Below are 27,516 nucleotides of genomic sequence, written 5' to 3' on the forward strand. Positions count from 1 at the left end.
TCAGAGTCTTTTCCAATGAGTCAACTCTTCGCATGAGGTGGCCAAAGTACTAGAGCTTCAGCTTTAGCATCATTCCTTCCAAAGAAATCCCAGGGTTGATCTCCTTCCGAATGGACTGGTTGGATCTCCTTGCAGTCCAAGGGACTCTCAAGAGTCTTCTCCAACACCACAGTTCAAAAGCATCAATTCTTCGGCGCTCAGCTTTCTTCACAGTCCAACTCTCACATCCATACATGACCACAGGAAAAACCATAGCCTGGACTAGACGGACCTTACTCGGCAAAGTAATGTCTCTGCTTTTGAATATACTATCTAGGTTGGTCATAACTTTTCTTCCAAGGAGTAAGCGTCTTTTAATTTCATGGCTGCAGTCACCATCTGCAGTGATTTTGGAGCCTAAAAAAATAAAGTCTGACACTGTTTCCCCATCTATTTCCCATGAAGTGATGGGACCGGATGCCATGATCTTCGTTTTCTGAATGTTGAGCTTTAAGCCAACTTTTCTGCTCTCCTCTTACGAGTACATTTTTGTATATGAACTATTTCTCAATAAAGCCAGTATTTTTAAAAAATAAGCTCTTTCCTGCACAGTTGAAGCTCCACTCCAGTCCGGGTTCCAGAGGGATTCCTCCAGCACCATTTGTGGAAAAGACTATGCTTTTCCTTGACGCCTTTGTTGAAAATTGGTGAAGCTTATATGTAGGTGAGAAGTTTCCAGGATAGAAGTGATGCCCAATGAGAGAGGTTCCTTGTTAATTCTGACTCCCAAACAGAGGAATCACTTAGAGGAGAAGGGGGTCAAACGGAAACCTGCCTCCTGTTCACCACGCTCACCCAAACATTTCAGTGCTTCACTGTGCCATGTGAACTGATGTTTGTTAGATGAGTGGCCCTCGGAGTCACTGTGCCCCATGGTGCATTGCTCACCAGCTGCGTCTGCTGTCCTCTTCCTCATCCCCACTCCTTCCTGGCCTTGGGAGAAGTGAGCCTTTTGGAAACTGGGCTCTTCATCTTTGGGGACCACAGCCCTGGGGGTCCAGCCCTCTGGGCCTGGGGAGAGGCCCACACTTGGCATGGAGGGAAAGGAAACAAACAGAAAAAGGCAAAGGAAGGGTGAACAAGGCTATGCTTCCTACGGGGTGGCAAAGGGTCTCCACGGAGGGCGCGGGCGGGCTCCCGCAGCAGGCCGCAGTCAGTCCCCATTAGTCAGGACCGCGGTTCTCACGGTGTGGTCCTAGAGCCGCAGCATCCACCTCACCTGGGCACCTGTTTAGAAATGCTAATTTTCTGGATCCCCCCGTAGGAAACGGTGGAGGTGGGGCCTAGCGCTTGTTATTTTAACAAGCTCTCCAGGTGCTTCTGAGGCGCCAAGGGGAGGAAAGAGTGGAAGAACGGGATGGGGGCTGATTAGACCCCTCCCGTGGCCCCTTCCCAGGCTTCATAACGACCCGCTGTGGGCGGCCGGGCCCTCAGGTGAAGCCGCGATAAGGCCGGAGTAAGGAAGCCCGAGAGGGAAGCGATCCGAGGAGGAGCCGATGAAGTGAGCGGAGTTAGGGACGGTGAGGTGGAGGAGAGGTTGCGAGAGGGCTGAGTCCCAGGGTAGGGTGGACCTGAGGCCGGGCACCGAGCCGCCTTCCCCGCGGGTGCCGGGCGCTACACCTCGCGGCGCTGGGAGGGCCAGCGGGGCAACCCTTCCGCCCGGGGCGCTCCGCGCGGGGTCTCCAGCCAGGGGATTGTAATGGGCCTTTCCTCGGCAGCTGCTCGGCCCCCGCCCGCATCATGAATCGCAGTGCCATCAGTAGCACCTCCGAAAAGGAGACACTAAGCCTGCTCTGGGGTGAGTGAGGCCCCAGGGTGTCCTCGGAGCAGCGGGTGTCCTGGTGGCGGGGAACGTCTCTGGGGGAAGAGAGAGGGCTGGAGGGAGAGAGAGGACGCCTCTCTGGAGCCCTCCCTCGGCCCTCTGTCTCCCTGTCCCTTCGAAGGCTGTGAGCTAAACCAGGAGAGGCCGACTTGGACCTTCAAACCCCAAAAGGTGGGGAAGCAGGACTGTGTGCTGTTGCTGAGTACGGTGGGTACCGCTCTTCCGAGGAGGGGAGAAAGGGTGGGGCAGGGAGGAACTTGGCCAGACACGCAGGAGCAGGTGGCATTGCCTGGTCCCCACACCTGGAGCCAGGCTTCCCTCCTCCGCCCGCGCCCTGGGGGTGAGGACGCTCCCTGTCCCTTTTTCCACCCCCCTCAGATTTCCCTGGGTGAGAAAGCCAAAGAAGAGGTGAACGTCGTGGAGATCCTGCCCTCGGCAAGCCAGGAGGACAAGAAGAGGAGGCCCCTCACCCTGGCCTCGCTTCGGGCCTCGGTCCTCCCCATGGTGAGCTTCCCTGAGGGCCTAGGAAACCCTGGCTCCAGCCCGCGGAGGCCCTGCTCAGGCCTCACCCCTCGTGTGCAGACAGACACAAAGGTGTTGTACAGGCTCCTACAGACGTGCGGCTGGTGCCCCAGAGAAATATTTTTTGTTGTTTAGTCGCTAAATCGTGTCCCACTCTGTGACCCCATGGACTGTATGTAGCCCACCAGGTTCCTCTGTCCACAGGAATTCCCAGGCAAGAATACTGGAGTGGGTTGCCATTTCCTTCTTCAGGGCATCTTCCCAACCCAGGGATCAAACTTGTGTCTCCTGCATTGGCAGGCGAATTCTATACCAATGAGCCACCTGGAAAGCCCTAGAGAGGCGTGTAGCCCCCCACTAAAAGCCTGGACCCGGGAGCAGGGAGCCAGGTTTCCATCCTAGTCCACTGCGTTTTGTGGGGGAGAGGGGAGCGGTGCGCATTGAGCCCTAACCACTGGACAGCCAGGGAACTCGAGTCCACTCTTCGCTAGTTGTGTGACTTTGGGCAAGTTAAATAACTTTTCTTCAAATCCCATTTTTCAGCTGTTTACTGCTGGTGACCGTATACTGTTGGTAATTTACACACTGCTTGTGTATCCAGACTGTGTATCCAGAAATCCTCACTTCTAGTCATTTGAGTTTTCTGTGTAGATCTTTGTGAATAATGGCAGTTTTTGTATTTGTCTTTTTTAATCCAGTACACGGGCTAGGACCTCCAGTATAATAATGGATAAAATGATAATGGTAGATATCCTTGTTTCATTCCTTTAAAAAGGAATGCTGCTTACATTTCTCCATTCAGTATCAAGTATGTGGTAGATACCCTTTGTCAGGTTAAGAAACTCTCTGTCTAATCCTACTCTATTTTGAAAAATTGACATTTCTTCTTTTTAATCACGATTGGTTATTGAAAGTGTTTCTATTCATATGATCACGGGCTCTCTCTCCTTTAATCTGTTAATGTGGTAAATCATAGTAATAGAATAATATTAAACCAACTTTGCGTTCCTGAGATGAACATTACTGATTGTATTATAAACTTCTAGATTTGCTGTGTTAATAAGACACTTTTTTAAAACTTACATACTCATAAGTGACCTTGGCGTGTAATAAATTATCTTATTTGGATGTCAAAGCATATTAGCCTTATGAACCGAGGCATAAAGTGTTCCCTTCTTCTCTGTGGACAACAGTGATCTGAAGACCAGGATTATCTGCCCTTAAAGATCTGGGAGGTTGATGTGTAAAAGTGCCCTTAAACCTATTTTTTTCTCTTATCAACAAGATCTCCCTAGATCGATCCATTCCCACAGTTTTGCAGACCACCTATACAAATGAAGACTTGGAAATTTATCCTGTAAACCCAGTCTCTCTTGTGCTCCAGATACTCTGTCCAACTCAATACGTTAACAATTATCTAACAGTTATCCCTGGTGGGTCAGCCGGTAAAGAATCTGCCTGCAATGCAGGAGACCTGGGTTTGATTCCTGAGTCCGGAAGATCTCCTAGAGAAGGAAATAGCCACCCACTCCACTGTTCTTGCCTGGGAAAATCCCATGGATAGAGGAGCCTAGTGGGCTACAGTCCATGGGGTCGCAAAGAGCTCGGCACAACTGAGCAACTAACACTTCACTTCAACAGATATTACAAACTTAACCTACTAAATCCAAATTCTTAATTTTTATGTATGACATCTTCCCCCATCCCCAAATCTGATATCCTCCCAGTAAATAGCTATTTAGAAAACCTTTGAGTAGCCATAGCTAGGACTTCAGAAACTATATTGAATAAAAGTGGTGAGAGTGGGCATCCTTGTCTTGTTCCTGATCTTAGAGGAAATGCTCTCCTCTTCTCCATTGAGTATGATGCTAGCTGTAGGTTCAGAAATGGTATTTTAAATTTTTATTATTGTTCAGTACTAGCATATAGTTATATAGGTGGCTTTTGTACTAACTGACCTTGCTAAATTTGCATATTAGTCCTAACAGCTCTTTATTAATGCCACCGAATTTGCTATGTTCTTATTCATGCCATCTGTGAATAAAAGCAGTTTAACATCTTCATTTTTTAATCTCTATACCTGGCATTTCTTTTTCTTGTCTTATTTCACTGACTAGGACAGCAAGTACAATGATGAATAAAAGTGGTAAGAGCAGGACTATCCTTGCCTTTTTCCAGAGGGCAAGTATTCAGTATTTTACCATTCAGACAGATAAAAGATTTTTGTAGATACGCTATGTTAGGTTTAACAGTTGTATCAGTCTTTTTCAAGAACCAGATCTTGGCTTCATCAGTCTTTCTCTATTGTTTATCCACTTTTGTATTTAATCTATCTGTTGTTAATTTCTTTCTTCTGCTTATTTTTGTTTTAATTTGATCTTTTTCTAGTTTCTTACAGCATAATCATATTATTCATTATGAATCTTATATTATTTTTTAGACCTTTTTTGGATATAAGCATTTCATGCTATGATTTCCTTCTGAACATCTTTCTGGCTTCATCCTTCCAATTTTGCTAAGAATATTCATTTTAATTTAGTTCAAATTATTTTCTAGTTTTATTCTTCACTCCCTGGGGTACTTAGAAGTATGTTTGCTTTTTAATTTCCAAATAATTAGAGATTTTCCATTATTCACTGTTTACTTGATTTCTATTTTAATTTGATTGTGGTATGAAAATATACATTATTCGATTTCCATCTAAATAGGGTTGTGACTTATTTTATGGCCCCTAATATATTGTCTTGGTGAATATTTTATTTATACTTGAAGAACATGTGTTCTCCTGTGGTTGGGTATATTACGATGTAAATGTTGATTATTTCATGTTGGTTGATGATTTTGTGTGAGCCTTTTAATCCTCACTCATTTTCTGTCCACTTGCTCTCTTAGTCACTGAAAGAGGAATATTGAAAACTTCAACAATCATTGTATCTTTTCTCTATTTCTCTTTTTGGTTATCAGTTTTGCTCCATGTATTTTGAAGCTCTTTTGTTAGGTACATCGTAATAAATACTGTGTTTCTAAGATTATTAAATCCTTTTGGTTAATTGATCCATTTATCATTATGAAATGTTCCCTTTTTCCCTGACAAACATTTTGAAGTCTATTTAGTCTGATTAATATAGTCAGTCTAGCTCTCTTTGTATTAGTGTTTGTGTATTTTTCCTATTTTATTTTGTTATTTTACTGAAACCTCTGTATCTGTATGTATAAATTTGATTTCTTTTCTATAACACATAATTGAGTTTTACCTTTTGTTTTTTTATACTTTGATCATCTGACTTTTAGAGCATTTGCAAACTTGAGCATTATTTCTTCGAATATTTTTTTTTCTGTTCCATCTCCTCTCTCATCTCTACTGAGGAGTCCAATTATCAATACCTGCCCCACACTTCATTTTACTCTGTCTTAAAGTATTTTTCCTGTGTATTTCATTTTGGATAGTCTTTATTTATTCAATGTCATTTTTCTTTTCTTGCGCAGTACCTAATTTGCCATTAATTTCATTAGTGTCTTTTCATCTAATTAGATGATAAATCCACAGACCTAAGAAATTCTATGAAACTCAGTGTGTCTTATAATCAAATTGTTCCAAATCAGTGATAAGGAGAAAATCTTAAAAGCAGCCAGAGTTAAAAAAGGCATTTCACGCAGGGGAACGAAGACAAGGATGTGAGTAGATATCTCCAAGTAATGCAAGCTAGAGGACAATGGGAAATTTTTTCAACTGTTTCATCTCGACTATATCTGTTATTATATTCCTCTTTTTAAAACTCTTAGTAGTGCTTATCATCTTTCCTTTTTTCCCTTCGTTTCGATCACTGGGTATCAGCCTTTCTTTTGTTTTCAAAGAACAAGCTTTTGATTTTGTTGATGTTTTCTATTGCTTCCTTATTTTCTATTTTATTAATTTCTCTGGTTACCTGATTTTTGGTTTGCTTTGTTCCTTTTTCTTACTACCTGAGTTAGCTATTTAGTTCATTTATGTTCTAGCTTATTTTTTCCAAGTACATTTTGTTTATTTTGAATATTATAAATGTCCCTCTGAAGATTTTTTAACTGCATCGTTTAATTTGTGTTTTGTTATATTTTCACTATTTTATTTTAAATGTTTTCTGATTTCCATTATGATTCTTTTTTGTTTTGTTGGGTTTTTTTGTTTGTTTTGCCCATGCCTCAAAACTTTCAGGATCTTAGTTCCCTGACCAGAGATCAAACCCACGCCCCCTGCAGTGGAAGCATGGAGTCTTAACCACTGGACTGCCAGGGAATTCCCCCCAGTTTCAATTTCTTATTTGATGCATGAGTTACTTAGAATTTTTAATTCCCAAAGATATGTATATATATACATTCTGTGGTATTTGAAACTTGATATGTGGCTTACTACAAGGTAGTATTATAGGATTATATGTATGTCCATTAAATCAAGCTTATATAGTCAAATCTATATATATTTTTTCTCCCTAATCTGTTGATTACCAAAAGAAATGTGTTAAAACTTCCTACTGTGATTGTAAAGTTTCAATAGATTCTTCTCATAATTTTGTTTACTTTGTATATGCTTATTCTTTAATTGAAAAAAATTGTTAGATAATTATAGATTCACATGCATTTATAAGAAAAGATACTGGGAGATCCCTGTATATTTTGCCTAGTTTTCTCCAGTGGTAACATTTTACAAAACTGTAATATAATATCAAAGCCAAGATATTGACATTGATACAACGCATAGGTATTGTTCTGTACTACTTTATCACCTAAGTTTCTTTTTTTAATTTTATCTGTTATTTTGGCTGCACTGGGTCTTTGTTGCTGCACGGGCTCTTCTCCAGTTGCAGCGAGTGGGGGTTGCTCTCTAGTAGTGGCACACCAGCTTCTCATTGCAGTGGCTTCTCTTGTTGCAGAGAAGCCTAGGGTGCACAGGCTTTACCCTAGGTAGGTCAGTTCTTGGGCTGTAGAGCACAGGCTCAATAGTTGTGGCCCACAGGCTTAGTTGCTGTGCAGCATGTGGGATCTTCCTGGACCAGGGATTGAACCTGTGTCTTCTGCATTGTCAGGAAGGACTCTTTACCACTAAGTCACCAGGGAAGCCCTCACCTAAGTTTTATATCCACTATCGTAGCCAAGATACAGATATCATAGCCAAGTTTCAACAGCCCAGAGATCCTGCATGTTTTCCCTTTATAACCACTCACCTGTCTCCTGTTTCCTCACCCACCCTCAAATCCTGGCAACCACCAGTCTGTCCCCCATTTCTAAAATATGGTCATTGAAATATAATCAGACATACGTAACTTCTTAGGAACTGGGTTGAGTAACCCCCATCCCCACTGCTCAGCATATTCCCTGGAGATTCATTCAAGTTGTGTTTGTGTTTTTTATTGCTGACTGGTATTCCATGGCACAGAAGTACCACAGCTCAACCAATCATCTGTGGAAAAACTAGTCTGATTCCAGTTTGGGGCTCTTAAAGATTCTATGAATGTTTGTATATAGGTTCTTGTATAAGCCTAAGTTTCAATTTTTCCTGGGATAAATGTCCAGGAGTGCAATTGCTGGGTCATATAGGGTGGGTGCACATTTAGTTTCTTAAAACTGCCTAATTGTTTTATAAAGTGACTGTACCATTTTGCATTTCTACCAGCAATGCATGAGTGGCTGAGTTTCTCTGCATCCTGACTGACATTCTTGTTGTCACTAGCTCTTATTTTAACCATCCCAATATGTGAGCTTCCCAGGTGGCACTAGTGGTAAAGAACCTGCCTGCCAGTGCAGGAGACATGAGAGACATGGGTTCAGATCCCGGGGTTGGAAAGATCCCCAGGAGAAGGGCATGGCAACCCACTCCAGTATTCTTGCCTGGAGAATCTCATGGATGGAAGAGCTTGGTGGGCTACAGTCCATAAGTTTGCACAGAGTCAGATACAACTGAAGCGACTTAGCATGCAATATGTATGTAGTTATGTCTCACTGTGCTTTTAATTTGCATCTCCCTGATGGCTAATGACGTTGAACATCTTTTCATGCAGTTTTTGCCATCTGTATGTTCAGTTAAATGGTCATGTCTTTTGTTCACTTTCTAATTGCATTGTTACTGTTGAGTTTTGCTAATTCTTTACATACTGTAGACCCTAATCATTTGTCAAATACATGGCTTGCAAATATTTTCTCCCCAAGTTATAGCTTTCTTTTCATCCTCTTCACGTGAACTTTTACAGAACAAAAGTTTTTAATTTTGATAGGGTCCATTGTATCAATTTTTCCTTTTATGACTTTTGATGTTAAGTCTAAGAATGCTTTACCTAGTTTGAGATCAGGAAGGTTTTCTATGCTTTTTGTCCAAAAGTCTTACAGTTTTACATTTTACACTTTAGTCCATGATCACGGTCACATATGCCATGAGGTTTAGGTGAAGGTTCATTTCTTTGCCTGTGGACGTTCAATTGCTCCAGCTCCATTTGTCAGAAAAGCTTCTTCCATTTCATTGATTTTGCACTTTTGTCAAAAAGGTTGCAAGTATTTGTGTGGCTCTATTTCTAGGTCTTATGTTCTCTTGATCTGTGTCTATCCCTCTAATATCACACTGTCTTGATTACTGTACTGTAGTTTTATGTATGTCCAGACTATATTGATGGATATAATTTACAGGTTTATCTTTCTTGTAAAATTGTTACCTTCCTTGTATAATTGTAAATATCTTCCTTATCTAATTCTTTTCTTTATGTGGTGATCTTCTTTATCCCTAAAATGCTCATTGAATTGAAGCCTGTATTGTTGTTGTTGCTCAGTTGCTAAATCATGTCCAATTCTGCCACTCCATGGACTGCAGCATGTCAGGCTTCCCTATCCTTCACTGTCGTCCTGACTTTGCTCAAACTCACGTCCATTGAGTCAGTGATGTTATCTAATCATCTCATCCTCTGCCATCCCTTCTCCTCTTGTCCTGAATCTTTCCCAGCATCAAGGTCTTTTCCAAAGAGTCGGCTCTTTGCATCAGGTGGTCAAAGTATTGGAGCTTCAGTATCAGTCCTTCCAATCAATATTCAGGGTCGGTTTCCTTTAGGATTGACTGGTTTAATCTCCATGCTGTGCAAGGGACTCTCAAGAGTCTCCTCCAACACCACAAAGTCTGTATTGTCTGATAATTATTTTGCTTCCCGGGTACCATTAAAACGTTGACAATGTGATTCCATTCTTCTGATTTCTGATGTTGCTGTTGAGATCCTCAGTCTTTCTATCGTTTCTTTTTTGAAGATGTGTCCTCTCTAGCTGATGTTAAGATCGTTTCTCTTCTTCTCTGTCATTTCACTGTGGTATGTTCAGGTGTGGGTTCATTTTTATGTACCCGTTCATGGCTGAGGATCTGTCTTGGATTGTTTCTGAAGAACTCTTGGTTGTTATTTCTTGGAACACTGACTCCATCCTCTCCAGTCCCTAACTCTGACTGGATGTACAATGGACCCTCTCATCTGTCCACCATGTTCGAATCTTCATGTTTTATCCGTCTCTCTCTCTCTCTCTCTCTCTCTCTCTCTGCTGCATACTGGGTAGTTTCTACCCAGCACTTCTCCAGCTTATCAATTCTTCTATCAGCTGGTTCACTCTGCTTTTTAACCATTTGTTCACTTGATTTCAATGCATATGTTTTTTTATTTAAATTTATTTTTAATTGGAGGATAATTACTTTATAGTATTGTGTTGGTTTCTGCCATACATTAACATGAATCAGCCATAGGTATACTTCTGTCCCCTCCCTCTGGAACTTTCCTCCCACCTCCCTCCCATTCTACCCCTCTAGGTTGTCACAGAGCACCAGATTTGAGCTCCCTGTGCCTGCACTCCATGGGGTCGCTAGGAGTCGGACACGACTGAGCGACTTCACTTTCACTTTTCACTTTCATGCATTGAGAGTCCCAGGGATGGGGCAGCCTGGTGGGCTGCCGTCTATGGGGTCGCATAGAGTTGGACCCGACTGAAGCAAGTTAGCAGCAGCGATACAGCAAATTCCCACCGGCTATCTGTTTCGCATATATGGTAATGTAAGTGTAAGTGTCAATGCTGCTCCCTCAACTCGCCCCACCCTCTGCTTCCCCCACCGTGTCCACAGTCTGTTCTCTCTGTGTCTCCACCGCTGCCCTGCGGTATTTCAGTGCTTACGTTTTTGATGTCTAGAAGCTGCTTTTGGTTCTTTTTATTTTCGTTAATATCTTGTTCTTATGGTTCTGATTCCTGTTTTACATTTATGTAAATATATTCCTATTTTATATTTATATTGGTTGCTTAGGTTGTTATTCTCCTTTCTCAGATTCATGATTGTACTAGGCTGCGCCCTTCTGTTTCCGTCTGGTACTTCCAGCAGTGTTGTTCCTTGTGTGTTTTGTAATTTTAGATGGTGAACTCATCTTCTGGTTGGGTTTGGTTCTGTTTTCTGAAAGAATTCTGCATGAAAAGAACTCAGTCTCCTGAAAGACTGCTTTCATTTGCATCTGCTATTTGCCCCAGATATCTCACAAGCCTGGGGGGTTTTATGCAGTTCCCTTAACTTGGCAGTCACCACCAAGTAAATTCACTCTGTGTAAGTGAGAGGGACAACCGCAGCTCTTGGCCTCTCACAAGAGGCTCTGTTATCTCACACGGGAGTTCTTGCTTCCCTCCTTTGAGGGTGGGTCATTCCTGGTTGGATGGGTTGGGGTCCTTCAGTCCACTCTCCTCAATCCTTTGCTGAGATGTAGCCATTTGAGGGTCCCAGCCTGCATGAGGGGCTGCGTTACAGCTCCCCTCTTGAGCCCAAGCCGTTTGTCTCCTGTCCACATGAGTGTCACAGCCCAAGGACATTTTCTTCTTTGGGGGGCTGTGCTGGGTCATCTTTCCTGAGCGCAGGCTTTCTCTAGTTGTGGTGAATGGAGGTGGCTGCTCTTTGCCGTGGTGTTCAGGCTTCTCATTGTAGTGGCTTCTCTTGTTGCCACTGGTGGGCTCTAGAGCACAGGATCAGCATGGGGCTTAGTTGCTCTGTGGCATGTGGGATCTTCCTGAACCAGGGATGGAACCAGTGTCCCTTGCATTGCGAGGTGGATTCTTGACCACTTGACCACCAAGGAAGACATCATCCCTTCTGCTGCGGCATCAGCCCCTGCAAGGGCTGCTCTTTCTGACCACGGGGAGCCTCTTTTCTGTCTTACTGTTCAGGCAAGCAGTAAAAACATCAAATTACATTTTGTCTACCATTTCTAGGTGTTTATGGCTGCAGAGTTTGTTTTCACTTATCTGCTCCCTGTCTGAAATAGGAACTCTAATTTCTCCAAGCCTCAACGTCCTTCTCTGTAAAGTAATAGCACCTCCTTTGTGGGCTCCTTGTGAAAATTTAAATAAGATAGATGAGGTAAAATGCTTAGCATGGGGCCTGGCACCTAGTAAGAACTCAAGGAACTTAAGTATCATTGTTGTTACTCTAGAAAATTTGCAAACTTTGGAAAAGTAGAAAGAAAATCAATACAGTACTGTGCTGTGCTTAGTCACTCAGTCGTGTCCGACTCTTTGTGATCCCATGGACTATAACCTGCCAGGCTCCTCTGTCCATGGAATTCTCCAGAATTCTGGTGGGTAGCCATTCCCTTCTCCAGAGGCTTTTCCCACCTGGTCTCCTGCAGGTGGATTCTTTACTATATGAGCCATCAGGGGAGCCCTTTAAGACAATAGCGAAACTATAACTTTGCATCTGCTTTTCTCATCCATCAGTGCTTTAGTCAGCTTGGCCACAATCACAAAATACTAGAGTAAGTGGTTTAAACAGCAGACATTTCTTTCTCACATCTCTGGAGACTAGAAGTCTGAGATGGGGATGCCCACATGGTTGCTTTTTGATCAGGGACCTCCTCCTGGCTTGCAGGTGGCCACCTTCTTTCTGTGTCCTCACACAGCCTAGGGAGAAAGCAAGCTCTCTGGCCTAGCCTTCTAAGGGCACTAATCTCATGATGAGGGCCCTGCCCTTATGACCTCATCCAACCCTGATTACCTCTCAAAGGCTTCATCCCCAGTTACCATCACATTAAGGGTTAGGGGGCTTCAGTGGGAGAATTTGACAGGATGCAGGACAGTCCATGCTATAAGATTTCTCTGTTTAACAGCTGCCCCCCAGCTTGGAAGCCCGCCTATGATCTTGGCAGGAGTGAAATGATCAGATCCATGTTCTTCTCTGACAGAGTCCACCTCAGCAGGGAAGGCCAGGGGGTTGGGAGTGCAGAAGGTTTCAGGGAACCCCTGAAGTGTGTGGCGGAGGGGAGGGAATAAATTGAGTACTTCTGCCTGAGGCAAGCCCCCCCATCCCATCCCACCCCCCGTCTCAGGTGCCAGGTCTCAGTAGCTCGTCCTGTCTCCCCCTCCTCCCCTCGCCCTGCCCCTCTTCCTCCCCTACCTCGGCCTCTCCTTCCCTCCCCGTGCCCCTCCATCTCCCCCTGCAGGTCGTTCTGGGGTTGGAGTTTTCCCCTCCAGTCACGTTCCAGCTCCGGGCTGGCTCTGGACCTGTGTTCCTCTGTGGCCAGGAACATTACAGTAAGTCCAAGCTTGGACCCTAGTAAGGTCTTCGAGTACAGTGCCCAGCACAGGGACAAGGACATAAGAGGTCCTCAAACACTTGATAGGTTCTTGAATGGTTAGAAGGGGTTGCCAAGGCAACAGAATCACCAGCAGCCTGGACCAAAGGCGTGGGCACGGGTCCTAACCCCAGTTCTCCTTTACCCTCCACCACATCCTCTGTGGACCACGGACCCCTCAGCTGTAACACCAGGGAGGGTGGGGGTATACTTGGTTTCATCTTCCAAGACTAGCTGTAAGGAATACATCCCATATTCAGCAAAAGCACTTAACATAATTCCTGGTAGCAGCACACATTTAAACATTACCTGCTATGAAGTATTATTGGTCAGTCCCTGAGTTGTGTCTGACTTTTCGTGACCCCATGGACAAAGCCCAGCAGGCTCCTCTGTCCATGAGATTCTCCAGGCAAGAATACTGGAGTGGGTTGCCATTTCCTTCTCTAGGGATTGTCCCAACCCAAGGAGCAAACTCACCTCTCCTGCATTGGCAGGCAGATTCTTTACCACTGAGCCACCTGGGAAGTATTGGGTTGGCCAGAAGTTCCTTCAGGTTTTCTGTATGCTGTTATGGAAAAACCCAAACGAACTTTTTGGCCAACCCAACATGGAGCTGTAGCAGTGCCATGGTCCCCGGCAGATGGCTGTGCTCGTCAGGTCCCTTTAACCGCCTTCTTCTCTGTCCAGTGGTGCTGCTTTCATCAGGGTTCTCTCCTGCTCCAAACCCCAGGCAGGTTCCGCCTCCCTCAGGATCAGGCCTGAGCCCCTTGGCTGCTGTGTCCCCACCTTCCCCCTCCTCCTCTCACGTGCTCCTTCCCGCATCCCCTTCCTGCCACCAGAGCTGTACCTCACCCTGTTCCCCCACCCTCCTGCCACGGCCTCAGCCTCACCCACTTAAGCTGCACTTTGTCAGGGAGGCCAGAGAGTGTCTGCGGGAGGTGGGCAGGCAAATGCTTCCCACTCTCAAAACTGGGAGATCTGGGAAGAGGAGCTGGGCAGAGGTCCCCGAGCCCCGAGGCCCTGCCCCATCTCCCATGCCATCGCTGACATTTCAGATGGATCCTGGGAGGAAGTGGAAGAGGAGGAGGATGACCTGGAGGAGGAGGAAGATGATGACGATGACGAAGATATTGATATGTTCCTGGAGGAGACGCCCGTCAAACAAGTGAAAAGGCTGGCACCCCAGAAGCAGACAAGTGCTGGCAAGGTGAGGGAGGGTTGCCCCAGGACTCCCCAGAAACCTGGGCAGGGGCTCCAGGCACCCCCTGCCAAATGCTCAGCCCGTCTTCTCTGGCCCTGGCCTCGGCCAGACTCCCCCTAATGCTTGTGTTGGTTTCCAGGAAAAAAAGGTGGAAAAAAAAGACGAGGCAGTAAGGTAACTCTTTCCATCTATTAAATTAGCCGACAGTTAGTATCACTTTTAATTGAGATACATAGTGCTTGAAAGAGAATGCTACACGTGTGTGCAGGTGTGTGGTACGAGGGGACACAGTGGGCTGCTACTGTCGGTTGGCAGAGCCTTTTTGAAAGGATTAAGCAGTTCTTCTGATTTCATTCCACTTATGGCTGTTCCTAAAGAACCCCATCTGAAATATGGGGGAAATTATTCCCAGGTGGCTCTGCCTGCCAATGCAGGAGATTCGAGTTCGATCCCTGGGTCGGAAAGATCCCCTGGAGAAGGAAATAGCAACCCACTCCAGTATTCTTGCCTGGGAAATCCCACGGACAGAGGATCTGGAGGTCTACAGTCTATGGGGTCACAAAGAGTCCAACACAACTTAGCAACTAAACAACATATGCACTAAGAAACTTATCACTTCATTATTCTAATAATAGTATAAAATGGAAGCATTCTAACATCCATCTATGTAACAACTGCTTAAACTGTCATGTCTTCTCAATGGAATGCAACATAATGCCCACGAAGAATATAGCAACCTGAAAAGTGTTTATGGAATTCAGAGAACAGGATATTATTTTCATTTTATTTCACATGTTTTCAGAACAAACAAAAAAGTTCTGAAGGGAAAAAAAATGTTAATATTGGTAGGAGGTAAAGAAAATTATAGGTAGTATATTCTCATCTCTATTTGCTATATTTTATGCAAGGTGGTTAACATCTTTTATGATGAGAAAAATATTTATGTCTTATACACAAATAAAGCAGATAGAAGTTTAAGAAAAAAAAAATCTTGTTTTGAAGAGTCAGGAACTTGCATTGAGGGTCCAATGGTTAAGACCCCATTCTTCCACTGCAGGGAGCACAGGTTTGATCCCTGGTTGGGGAACTGAGATCCTGCATGCTTTGTGCCACAGACAAAAAATAATTTAAAAAAATAGAGAGTTGGTTCCTGGCAGGTGACAGGTGGAGAAGTGAACCTCTAAATCACAGTCCCTGCTTCCTGTTAGTGTCCAGGGCTCAACTCTGCAGCCTGGGCTCTAGTACGGGGCCTGGGGCTATGGGCATGGAGCTGAGTCTCTCTCTAATCTGTATTCCCGCTCCTTGTCCAACCCCACCCCATTCCAGACACCATCTTAAAGGGAGCCCTGCTGGAAAGTGAGTATTGCTAAGAGGCCGTCCTCCTGGGGAAGTGGGGATGCTCTCTGGGAAGGCGCTAGGATGGGGAGAGGGTGGGACACTGGAGCCTCTCTTCTCTCATATGCCAAATCCACACCCAGACCTAAAAAGCCAGGACGTTAAAAAGAGATAAGGAGCCAGGAGCGCCTGGTTGCAGTGACCAAGGGAGAACCCATGAGACCACCGTGCTGAGTCTGAATGTGATGGACATGATGGGGGGCGCAATGCAAGAGCCTCTCACCCCAACTCTCGGTTGCTGCAGGAAGAGCCCTGACTCACAGTCACAATAAAGTTTGCTTTGCTAGGACCTTGTTTCTGCGGTGTCTCCCTGTCCTAGCCGGCCGCAATGAGCCCACATGTCCAGCAGAGGGAGACCTTGTGCCAGCACACCAGGGCATGCCCACGCCAGCCAGCTATGTTCTGCTCTTTACCTTCCTCTCTTTCCCTGGCATCACCCCCATTCCCACCTTTGGGGGGAGGAACCAAGTGTCTCAGCCCCTTCCCTAGCTTTGAGAGAAGGAACTAGAGCTGGTGTGGGTCTTCCTGCATCCACACTCCCTTCTGGCAGGGCCTGGCTGTCCAAGATACACAACTGAGGGGTGATAGCTGCGCACCCCCACCCCCCCAAGCAGGAAGGGGCCAGCCTGCATCTCGAGCCCAGCCTAGACCTGCTCTCCCAGGTCTGCATCCTTTTTGGGGGGAGCTCCTCACAGGGCGAAGGGCTGTGTCAGTCTGTACCTTTAAGGGAACCTCCCAAGTGGGGAGACAGGCAGGCTTCCTGAAGCCTATAGAAGGTCTCTTCCAGAAGGTGGGCAGTGAACACTTTCAACTCCCAGGCTAGCATTCCCTGAGGGCAGCAGCCAGAGCCACAAGAACAGGGCTCAGTAAATTGCTGGCTTGAGGCCAACAGAGGATTGGAAGGGGGGTGAATGACTCATTGCCTGGCTCTGGGCTTCTGCTCCCAGCAGCCTGCAGAGCCACTTTGAGGCCAGGTTCAACCATGGTGACATGCAGGTGGCTGTCCCGTTGGGGTCTACTTGTACAACCTCTCTGAGCTTCTCCTTGCCTCTAATCAGCACCCCACTGGCCAGGCTGAAGTGGACCAATGGGGAACTGGCCCTGCCCTCCCTCCCTAGGACCCCCAAGTATGGGTTCCAGGAGGCTGGAAGTCTCTGAACACCTGCATCAGAAAGGCAGGCTTCAGTCTCCCTATTCAGCTTCTCTTGATGCCAGAAAGAGGTAGAGGTGGGCAGGGCTGGCGCTTTTTGGGTTCTTTTGGCCGTGCTGGGTGGGTGTTCATTGCTGTACGGACTTTTCCCTGGTTGCAGCCAGTGGAGGCTCCTCTCTAGTTGCCCTGCTCGGGCTTCTCACTTCGGTGGCTTCTCTTGGTGCAGAGCATGGGCCCTAAGGCACGTATGCTTCAGTAGTTGTGGGTCACAGGTCCTAGAGCACAGGCTCAGTAGTTGTGACACATGGGCTTAGCTGCTCTGCAGCACGTGGGATCTTCCCAGACCAGGAATCAAACCCATGTCCCCGGCATTGGCAGGCAGATTCTTATTCACTGTACCGCCAGGGAAGTCCAGGGCTGGCGTTCTTGCTTCTGCTTTCTACACCCCATGAGGCAGATGTGAGTTTTGTCCTGCCTTTTAACAAGGGAGGACACGGCACTGACCTCAGTCACCCAGAGTGACAAGGGACGTCAGGTCTGGCTTCAGGTAGGCAGCTGGCACTGACTGTGGCCTCATGCCACCAAGATACGGGGCGGGCAAGACAAATTCCTTCAAGTGGCCCAGGTCTAGTAGAAACAAAGAGCCAACAACGTAATTTCAATGACCATCGAGCACGGTGGAGGAAGTAGAATAGGCTAATTTCAATGGCGGGGTAGGCTGTTCAGTTAGATCTGAGAAGGTGCCTCAAAGGAGAGCATGGACAGGAAAGGGATGATGGCTACGTGTGGAGCTGGCAGAAGGACATTCCCAGGAGCAGAGGGTGCAAAGGGCCTGAGGCAGAACAAGCACAGAGATACGGGCAGAAAGAAGGCTGATGTGATTGCGGTGATGACACTGTTCTGGGCACTGCTCTGAGTGCCTTCAATGGATTCATGCCTTTAATCCTCATGACTCTGCCCAGAGGAGGGTATTATTAGCCCCATTTCTCAGATGTGGAAAGTGAGGTACAGAAAGGTTAAACAACTTGCCCCAAAGTCACACAGCCAGGATTCAGGCTCAGATAGTCTGGCCCTGTTTTTAACCACCCTGTGGGTGAGAGGGAGACATGAAAGTTGGAGGGCATTGGGAAGTCTCAAACTGAGAGCAGGGGTTAGAGTTGAGTCCGTGTGTGATCTTCTTGCCCAGGACGGGCAGCTCCAGAGCTCAGTTATAGCAAAGCCTATGTTCCCCTCAGGGCCTTCTTCGCTGCTCCAGCCTCAGGCAAGCGCCCTGTTGTTCTCCTTTCCTCTGACTCAGCCACAGGCAGTCAACAGCTAGACTGCTGATATTTGATTTCCACGTGCTGGCTGGTGGTGGGGATCAAATAGCAAAGATGGGGGGATCCGCACTGGGGCAGAGGCCTTTGCCCTTCACCCTTCCTCGGCCCAACCTCTTCTGTTTGTCAACAGGAAAGGGGTGGGCTGAGGTCGAGCAGGTGGTGACAAGTGGCAGGCCTGCAGGTGGCCGCCTGTCTGCACAAGCTGGGCTGCTAGAGGCAGGCGTGAGACGTCCCCGCTGGGGGGGGGGGGGGGGGTGGTGTTGAACTTGGCACTAGGGGATGGGATTAACCACCAGGGCCCAGGCTACTTCTCACTCCCCTTAGCACCTCCTGCCACCCCCCATAAATGTTAATGAACTCTACCCTTCTGCCCCCTCCCAGCTCCCTCATATCAGGGGAGAAAGTCACAGTTTAGGTAGACTGAGGATGGACTACATAAGAGGGTCTCTGCCTCTCTCTCCCTCATTCCTGTAGCTCTTGACCCTTTGCAGGAAGTGTCCTTCCTCTTAGCTGATGTGATTGGATGGTAGTTTTGACATCGTCACTTGTGGCCATTTCCTTTTGAAAAATTAGGAAGCTGAGACCAGAGAGGTGAAGGAACTTGCCACAGGTCACACAGCCTGGGAGGACCTGGGCCAGGGAAGGAGGATAAAATTCAGAGGCCAGGTCTGAAACATTCCTCACTTGGGGCCCATCACTAGGGTTCCCACAGGGTAAAGAAGCAAACAGAGTCAGAAACCAGGCCTGCAGGTGCAGAATAGGAAGGGATGAAGAGCACAAACAGGCTACCCAGCAGTGCCCCAGAGTCCCTGGCACCAGCCCCCTGGCTGAGCCCCAAAGCCAAGCTTGACAGCGGGCATCTGTTACCATGGAGACCCAGGCTGGGCTGGGGGCTGGCCAGTTAGAGCAGGCCCTTCCCCCACTGACAGGAACCAGGCTCTCTGGCTCAGAGACCTTGGACCTGGATGGAACTCCTCACACCTGCCTCTCCTCACTGCCTTCCATTCCCCGAGCTTACCCCATCACCCCAGACCCCAAGTTTAAGCCTCTCTGCTCTTACCTGTGAGTCCTAGGGATTGAGGTCAGAAGAAGGTAGCTCTTAATACTCTTCCAGGGAGTAAGAGCAGGTAAGGATGAGGACATGGCTTCCATAGAGGGAGCCGGCACCAATCACAGTGGAGAGTTAGAATCAGGACCTTGCCATGGGAGAGACAGAGTTTAAATGGGGCCCCTAGTGATGGTGCCAATGTGGAAAATGGAAATAACCAGGGGGACCATTGTTGGTACCTTGTCCCAACTGCGCTGCTAACTAGCTGGGAGACCCTCTCTGGACCTTGCTGGCAAATGAGGAGGTGGGACCAGGTGAAGAATCTCCTAAGATCCCTTCCAGTTTTGACATTCTTTCCGATTGCATCCGGGGCTTCCCAGGTGGCACAATTGGTAAACAGCCCGCCTCCCAATGCAGGAGACATAAGAGACATGGGTTCCATCCCTGGGTGGGTGGGGGGAAGATCCCCTGGAGGAGAATATGGCAACCCTCTCCAGTAATCCTCTCCAGCCTGGAGAATCTTATGGACCAAGGAGTTGTGCAGGCTACAGTCCATATGGTCGCAAAGAGTTGGGCACGACTGAGGTGACTGAGCATGCAAGCATGCATGCTGACTGCTTCCAACTCGGGCACATAGTTACAAAGATCAGGGCCAGGGCCAATGCTGCACCCCCCAGGCCAGCTCAGGCTCAACTCACCCTTGAGCTCCCAGCGGGGCACCTGGGGTGGAGCTGGGAGTGAGCATGGAGTTGGACCCGGAGGTGTCCCTGGTTGTTGGTGGGTGGGGAGGGGTGGCAGACAACTTTGTGGATTGTTCCAGCTCAGGAAGGTGAGAAGGAGGCCTGAAGGTGAGAGTTTCTCCCTTTGCCTCATCTCTTTAGGTAAATAAATCCCCAGCCAGCACTTCCCCTTCTCTTCCCAAGCTGGGGGCACTATGACCTCCAGGGAGCCTAGAGCTGAAGTGTGAGCTTCCCTCAGAGATGCCCCCTAAGCACTAGCCCCCTCCCACAGCCACCATCAGCCACCTTCTGCAGGGAAGGAACCCTGGTGTAGAGTCCATGCTCATCAGCTTCCAGGACCAGGGATATTGGGTCATGTTGAATGGGTGCTGTGCTGGGCCGGGAGGGCGTGGACACAGTAGAAAGAATGCACAGTGGAGGAGAAAGAGCAGGGACTTTGGAAACCTGACCACATCATTTGCTAGATGGCTATGTGAATGTGTGTTAGTCGCTCAGTCATGTCTGACTCTGAGACCCCATGAACTGTAGCCCACTGAGCTCTTCTATCCACGGGATTTCCCAAGCAAGAATACTGGAGTGAGTTGCCATTTCCTTCTTCAGAGGATCTTCCCAACCCAGGGATTGAACATGGGTATCCTGCAGTGCAGGCAGATTCTTCACCATCTGAGCCACCAGGGACTAGCTGGGTGATCCTGAACAAATGACCTATCGGTGTGCCTCAGTTTTCTCGCCTGCAGAATGGGGTGATACTTGGCATGGTACCGGGCAGTGTGGGACCACTGGGAGGTTGCTGGGCACTTTATCCCAGACAGCTGCTGGGGTACAAGAGGAGGAGGCCCCAGGCTCCTCTCAGCTCCCAGAGGCACTAGAGATGGCTGCTGGCCTGGGGGGAATGCCAAGTGGGGCCCAGAAGATATATCTCTGGCTTCTGCTTAAGCGTGACAATCTCACTGGGTCCTCCAACATCCTGAGGCATCACTGTGCCCATCTCTCAGAGGAAATCGCGGAGACCCAGAGGCAAACGGCTGATGCCTGCTTTCCTCCAGGGGATCCACCCAAAGCCCCAGCTGAGCGGTCTCCCTGCCCCTGGCTCCCAAGCTGGAGCACCCCCTATTTGCTGCTAGTCAGGAGAGCCTTAACCCCTCCTTCCTGGTGGTCAGACAGCAGATAGGGGGAGCAAGGGGTGACAGAGGCAGTGGAAGCGCCTAGCCAAGCCCACCTCCTGCCCCCTGGAGGGAGGTTCCTCCTTTTAAGGCTGCTCCTGGTAATTTACACCCAGAGAGCCAGAATCAGCGACCCCAGGCCTGGACTGATTGATACCTGCAGCTCACCCTTGGGGAGGTGGGCCAGGAGGAGGAGAGAGAAGGAGGGACCCTGTCGTTGAGGTCCTTGAGGGTCTGGAACAACACGGGAGCCTGTCTTCCTGATCCAAAGCCCCCAGCAGCTCCATCCTCTGCGCTTGGGTAGCCCTGCCAGAGGCTGGCAGCGCCCCGCCAGTGGCTGCGCTTTGCAGTCTCACTGGCTGGGAAGGTGGACTCCTCACACCTCAGTCTCCCAATTATACCCTCCTCCCCCTCCCCCCTCCGCCCCTCTCTCCTCCTCCCCTCCCTCTCCTCTTCACTGAAAACCTGTGGCTTGAAGAGACCTTGGCTTCTCTGGGACTCTGCCCCTGGGGACTGCCCACATCTGCTCCTGACTTTGGGGGCAGGAGGGCAAACAGCCCCAAGAAATCTCTCCGGCAATGGGAGCCGCCCGCTTGCTGCCCAACCTCACACTGTAAGTGCACTGCTGTAGGACCCCGCTGTCTTGTTGCCATTTCCAGCCTCGGGGGGCAGACTTAATGGTCCCGGGACTGCCACAAGGACCACGAGGTGGGCACCTGGTGTGCCCTTTGGCTGGCTGTTCCGGCACCCACAACCAGGTCCACCTTGTCTCCCACACAGGTGCCTGCAGCTGCTGATTCTCTGCTGTCAAACTCAGGTAGGTGGGCATCCCCCCGACCCCCACCTAGCTTTTCCCCATCTCTCTCACCCTACCAATGCAGGGGTGGGGGTGCAGTCTCGTTTCGGTGGACAGAAGCGTATCCTGGCCTCTTCCGCGGTGCAGAAGACTCTGAGGTTTGTGGGGCTGGGATGGCATGGGGTAGGAGATTTGGGGATTGACAGACATTTTCATTTCAGCCCAGTTCCCCTGGGGTCTCTTCTGCTCCCTCCATCCCTCCACACTGGGTTCCCCCCAAGGCTAAATGCACAGGGGCAGCCAAGCCTGAGGGATGGAGCCCGGCAGTGGTCGAAAGAGGGCGGAGGTGATGGCTCAGGTGAGGCTTGTATCAATACTTGCAAGTTCCCGAGAAAGGACAGGTTTCCATGCAAAACCACCTGTGTGCACCCTGCACCCCACCCCACTCCCACCAACACAGATATCCTGCCAGTCATAGTCCTGGGGGGCATCTCGTGGGCACTCAGAATGCCCAGCCAGGGCGGGCGACTCCTTACCTATAGGGCAATGAGGTCAAGCCCAGAGGTTTGTATGGGACAAGATTCAAGGGTTTGCTTCTCCACAGCCCCCAACCCCAAGTCAGCCTCCCCCCCAGCCTCAGCCCCCCGTGCGAGGCTTGGTCCCTTTTTGTGATTCTCCATAAAAGTGCAGCTATTAAAATGCACTGGTCCAGAACCGCTCTGGGGAGACATCGCTTGGCTTTCCCAGGCCAGAGGCCGGCTTCTCTTCATAGCCAGTGGGGACTTTTTTTGAAGGTAAATGCCTTTTCTCTGAGCGAGGGAAAGGGGCTGCCTTTGAAGCGGTGGGGGGGTGGGAGAGAGAGACACCCCCCCTTTTCCTTCCCCCTTTTGCTCTAGCCCCCGTTCCAGGCCTTTTGCTTCACACATCCAGGGAGAGCAAGAAGAAAGCCCCCAGCCCGGCCAGGAGGGGGCTGGGGGTGGGCCCAACCTGTTCAGGAGGGGGAATTAGCACAATGGTGCGGCTGGCCAAGGCGTTTATGGCCTGGCTGAGGCCCCATTCAGGACTCCAGGAAGGTGGCAAAGCTGTCCTTTCCCCCTTGAAGTGCCCCCTCGCCCCCCTTGGTGGGGGGGCCAGCAGGCCGGACCACAGCCATGCTTGAGGAGCCGTCTGACAAGCAGCTGTCTGCAGCAGGGGAAGGGGAGGTCCCCCACAACCCCCACCCCGCAGCGGGAACATGAAAGGGACAGGCCAGGTCCCGCGGGGAGAGCGACTTGTGGGCTGTGGGCTGTGGGGGGGCGTGGGGCTGCTTTTGTACAGGGCTAGAAGGGGGATGGGGAGAGGAGGGGGTTTGGGAGAGGGGGCCCCCTCTCTGCTCCTGACCTGGAACAGACAGACAGGAGGAGGCTGCCCGCCAAGAGGGGCGGAGGGTCTGAACCTGGGCCAGGAGGCTGGGGCTGGGGACGGGCCGGACCCCCTCCCCCTGGCACGGAGGCAGGTCCCCCACCCCAAATGCTGGCCTTAGGTTTTCTCAGGGCCATGGAGAAGTGGGATGAGCAGACCCTGCTCCCACGGGATGGGGTTATGGCAACACTCCCGGGGTTTTAAGGAGCTGGGGTCCGCCTTGGGCAGTGACACACACACACATGAAGGGTTAACCCTGCGCAGGTTCCAGGTTCCGCAGGTTCCACTGTCAGCCTGGAGCTGCTCCCTCACCTCCCACTTCCTCCAAGCTGATACTTCCTACCCCTCCCTTCAGGAGACACAGGCCCCTTACAGATGCTGGGGCTGGGGGGTCTAGCTCTGTCCAGATGGCTGCAATTGAGCTGGGATCAAGGTGGACTCAGGAATCTGGGGCATGGAAAGGCTGTCCCAGCACAGGCCAGCAGGATCCATGTGGAGAAACATTTTAGAGCTAGAGCTGGAGCTGTCACCAGCAGCTGGGAAATGTCATCCAGGTGTGCACCTTGCCAGAGAGTGAGCAGGCAGGAAGTGGTCTGCTTCTTTCCCGTTCAGCGCTGCAGATGGATAAGGAGAGACCATGCTGGAGAAGGCACTTGTCCTGGCTTTGTATGGAGCACAATGCATGGTGGCAACAGCCCCTTTCCCCGCTGGGGAAGCAGTGGGAGGCAGCATCACCCCCGACTGGCCATGAGCCTCTGTGGCGCGGGCAGGCGGCCTCCCACCTCCCAGAACAGCCCCTGGGCCCCCGCTGGTAGTACCTCTCCACTTCTTCCAAGAGGGAGGCCGCTCAACCCTAGAGCGGGGAGGAATGCTGGATGGGGCAATGGCTTCTCTGAGGGCCCTGAGCACCCAGGGGGAGTGGCAGAGGAGATGGGCGTGAGCTCAGGAGTTCTTGGTTAGCAGTGTAAAGAGGTGTAAAGAAATGCCTCCAGGGGCCCTGCAGGAGCTACAGAGAAGAGTCTTAGTGCCCCCACAATGGTCCATAGACCAGCTGCTGTGTGTGCACATACATGTGTGTGAGCGTGCACACATCTATGTGTGTGCATGTGCTAGGCTTGGGCTGTGCAGAGGACTGGGGAGACATCTGGTCACCCTGGCTAACAGAACCAAGCCCCTGGCATTTTGGAGAAGGGACAAGCTCCCATCCTAGAGGCAGAGCAGGGGTCTGTCATCAGCTGTGTGGCGCCATGCACCTCCTCCCTAGATCATGGAGATCATATAGCACCAGCTTGAAGCTTCCTTCCAGCTCCTAGGGTCACCATTCCAGACCTGAACTGTGTCCCCAAGTGTCCCTCAAGCCTGGGCAGCTACCGGTCCTCTGCTCCAGGGCAGACGAGGAGCCAAGAGATCATGATGACTAGCTCACACACTGGCCTGGGAAGGGCACGGCCAGGTGCCCCCTTCCCCCACCCCCCCTACTTCACAGGGCAAATGACCTGCCCTCACCACACTCACCTCCGCACCCCTCCCCCGGATGGACCTGCGGTGGTGTCACCCAAAGCAAATTGACACTATTTTTCCCTTGGTAACCGCAAAGGGGGAGAATCACCCGTCTCCTAATTTTAACCAGTACGTGAGGGACCAGGGCGCCATGACTGACCAGCTGAGCCGGCGGCAGATCCGTGAGTACCAGCTCTACAGCCGGACCAGCGGCAAGCACGTGCAGGTCACTGGGCGTCGCATCTCCGCCACCGCCGAGGACGGCAACAAGTTTGGTGAGACCCAGCCCTCATGGGAGGCCATCCCCACACCCCTGTCTGGCCTCACATGATCCAAGGGCCTCCCCATGCCCCTCACCCCCACCCAAACTCAGAGGTCAGGCCCCCCGCTGCACCCCTGGGCTGGCAGCCCCAATGGACGGAGGTTTCTCCCCCTCCCCACAGCCAAGCTCATAGTGGAGACGGACACATTTGGAAGCCGGGTGCGCATCAAGGGGGCTGAGAGTGAGAAATACATCTGTATGAATAAGAGGGGCAAGCTCATCGGAAAGGTGAGGCCTGGGGGACAGGGAGTAACAAATGAGTCGTCTTCCTGGGGTGAGGGCAGGCCGGGTCCTGCAGCATCCCACCACCCTCTGCCGGGCCCCACCCAGAACTGTGACTTCTCTCACCCCACCATTCAGCCTCTCTCTGACCCCTTTAGTCCCTGTGGGTCTAAAAGTCCTCTGAGAACACTGGCTGATCCATAAGGATCCTTGGCTCTGGTTTATGGGGTAATTTCTCAGTATAGTGAGGAAGAATTTTAGCACCTACATCACGTGCCAGCCCTCGTGTTGAGGGCTAAGGGCTGATCAGTGTTGAGAAGGCCAGAAGTTCCCCTCTTAACCCCCGCCCAAGGTAAGTGGAGTCCACAGGCTCCAAGTGGCGCAAAATTCATACTAACCACTTACTAGTGTAACCGCTAGTCACTCTCTGCAATGGTGGGTCCAGAGTTGTGCAGGGAGAATTCCACTTCCTTTTGCATCAGCCCATCCTGCATTCTGATTCTGGCTGTTCTCAAATATTTGCTTATTTTTGTCAAGTCTCAGTCTTCTCATCTGTAAAATGGGCATAGTGTCAAGATTATCTATAGAGCCAGATGGGTGGATGCCTGGTGTTTTACATACATTTACCCCTTCTTTCCATCACACTGTTGCCTACCCTCCCTCCGCCCAGCAACACCATTCACCCAGATGGAGGACTGTTCTGCTTAATGAGTGCCCACTGAGTGTGCACTGAACTGCATAGTTACCCTGATCATTACCCCCAGCTGGATAAACCAAGGCTCAATCTGGCTACATACCTAGCTCGAGGTGTACAACTTAAAGGACAAGGTTGTGTTTAAGTTCAGATCCGACTTCCTCAAAGTTTGTTCCTCCCTCCACCTTTGCCTCTCCATCAAGAGTGCCCACCTCACCAGGCAGACATTCTTGGGCTCCCAGTCTCTGTGGTTCCCTCCCTGGTCCTATAACACAGGCCCATAAGGCAGACACGCCAGCCAAGGTGGGCAGACAAACTCCCCTTTTCTCCTTCCTACCCCCCGGCAGCCCAGCGGGAAGAGCAAAGACTGCGTGTTCACCGAGATTGTGCTGGAGAACAATTACACGGCCTTCCAGAATGCCCGGCACGAGGGCTGGTTCATGGCCTTCACACGGCAGGGCCGGCCCCGTCAGGCCTCCCGCAGCCGCCAGAACCAGCGAGAAGCTCACTTCATCAAGCGCCTCTACCAGGGCCAGCTGCCTTTCCCCAACCACGCCGAGAGGCAGAAACAGTTCGAGTTCGTGGGCTCGGCCCCCACCCGCCGGACCAAGCGCACGCGGAGGCCACAGCCCCTGACGTAGTCGGGACCGGGGACGCCGCTCCTCGCTCTCGGGCTTTCCCGTTCCCCTCCCTTCCTAATCCAAAGACTGGGCTGGGGTGGGGGCCGGGGAGCCAGAGCCCCGAAGGGGGATGCTGAGGACCACCGAGCATCACAGCCACACAACCCCCACCCCACCCCCGCTGGAAAGGGGCAGGACTGCCACTAACCAGGGCGGCTCCCCGGGGCCTCACGCTGGAGTCTTCCCTGAGGGTGGGGCGGGCCCCCAGGAAGGAAGGTAGAAAACTCAAGTCTCCCTGAACCGAATGGGAAAGTCAGCGGATTCAAGGTTCCTCAAATTCTCCTCCCCATTTCCCTCAGTCTGCCCCCAGCCTCCGAATTCTTCCTGGCCAGACGGTAGGAAGGGACTTTTGTTTTGGTTTCAGAAAAAAAAAAAAAAGAGAAAAAAAATAAAAAAGAGCTCTGGCCATTCTTCACATTCCACTACCCAGGCCTGCACCCCCAATCCCTCAACTCCCAGCCCCGGAATAAAACCATTTTCTTGCAAACAGGTTATCTGAAGGGGCGCGGGAGAACTGCAAAACTGAACTGGGGACAAACTGGGACAAACTCCTCTCCGAGAGCGCACAGGCCCGGGCGTGGTGCGACAGGTGGAGGCCGGGCTGGGCCCCGCACGTCCCTGCAGGGGCAGGGGACACGGACAGGGGCAGCCAGGAGGGAGGGATGGCCGGCAGGCTCCGCACCTCCACCCCGCAGGAGGCTGGCGGCCCACGGCGCGCCCCTCCTCCGCGGGCTCGAGTTTCCTGGCTGGCACCGCGCGTCCCGTGCGACCTGCTGGGGCGCAGAAACCCCAATCCTGGGGCCGGCCGGAGCCACCGGGGCCGAGGACGCCTCCAGGGCAGCCGCGGGCGCTGCAGCCTCCTCGCCCGGAGCCAGATTGCTTTTTTCCGGTGAGGAGGTCGGGTGAGGGA

The 27,516-nt window shown here is 50.3% G+C and overlaps 2 protein-coding genes across 3 annotated transcripts; both read left to right on the forward strand.

Annotated features, from left to right (window-relative positions):
- The first annotated feature begins 1,779 nt into the window (after positions 1 to 1,779).
- Positions 1,780 to 14,354, forward strand: NPM2 (nucleophosmin/nucleoplasmin 2). The gene is given in 6 exon segments (XM_068974623.1): positions 1,780 to 1,837; positions 1,983 to 2,068; positions 2,240 to 2,365; positions 12,844 to 12,961; positions 14,031 to 14,182; positions 14,316 to 14,354. Coding segments are annotated over 6 exon segments (579 nt in total).
- Positions 14,355 to 21,569: 7,215 nt separating this feature from the next.
- On the forward strand, positions 21,570 to 26,567 carry FGF17 (fibroblast growth factor 17). 2 transcript variants are annotated; one of them, XM_068974467.1, is made up of 5 exons: positions 21,570 to 21,604; positions 21,772 to 21,808; positions 24,786 to 24,963; positions 25,132 to 25,238; positions 26,274 to 26,567. In XM_068974467.1, the coding sequence occupies exons 1-5, from the start codon at positions 21,570 to 21,572 to the stop codon at positions 26,565 to 26,567; spliced, it is 651 nt and encodes a 216-aa protein (XP_068830568.1). The 2 variants fall into 2 exon arrangements, with proteins under 2 accessions (XP_068830568.1, XP_068830569.1); XM_068974468.1 differs by having other exon boundaries at positions 24,819 to 24,963.
- Positions 26,568 to 27,516: the final 949 nt, after the last annotated feature.

Source organism: Capricornis sumatraensis, chromosome 6 (assembly GCF_032405125.1).
Source record: "Capricornis sumatraensis isolate serow.1 chromosome 6, serow.2, whole genome shotgun sequence".
In the NCBI taxonomy this organism is placed as follows: domain Eukaryota; kingdom Metazoa; phylum Chordata; class Mammalia; order Artiodactyla; family Bovidae; genus Capricornis; species Capricornis sumatraensis.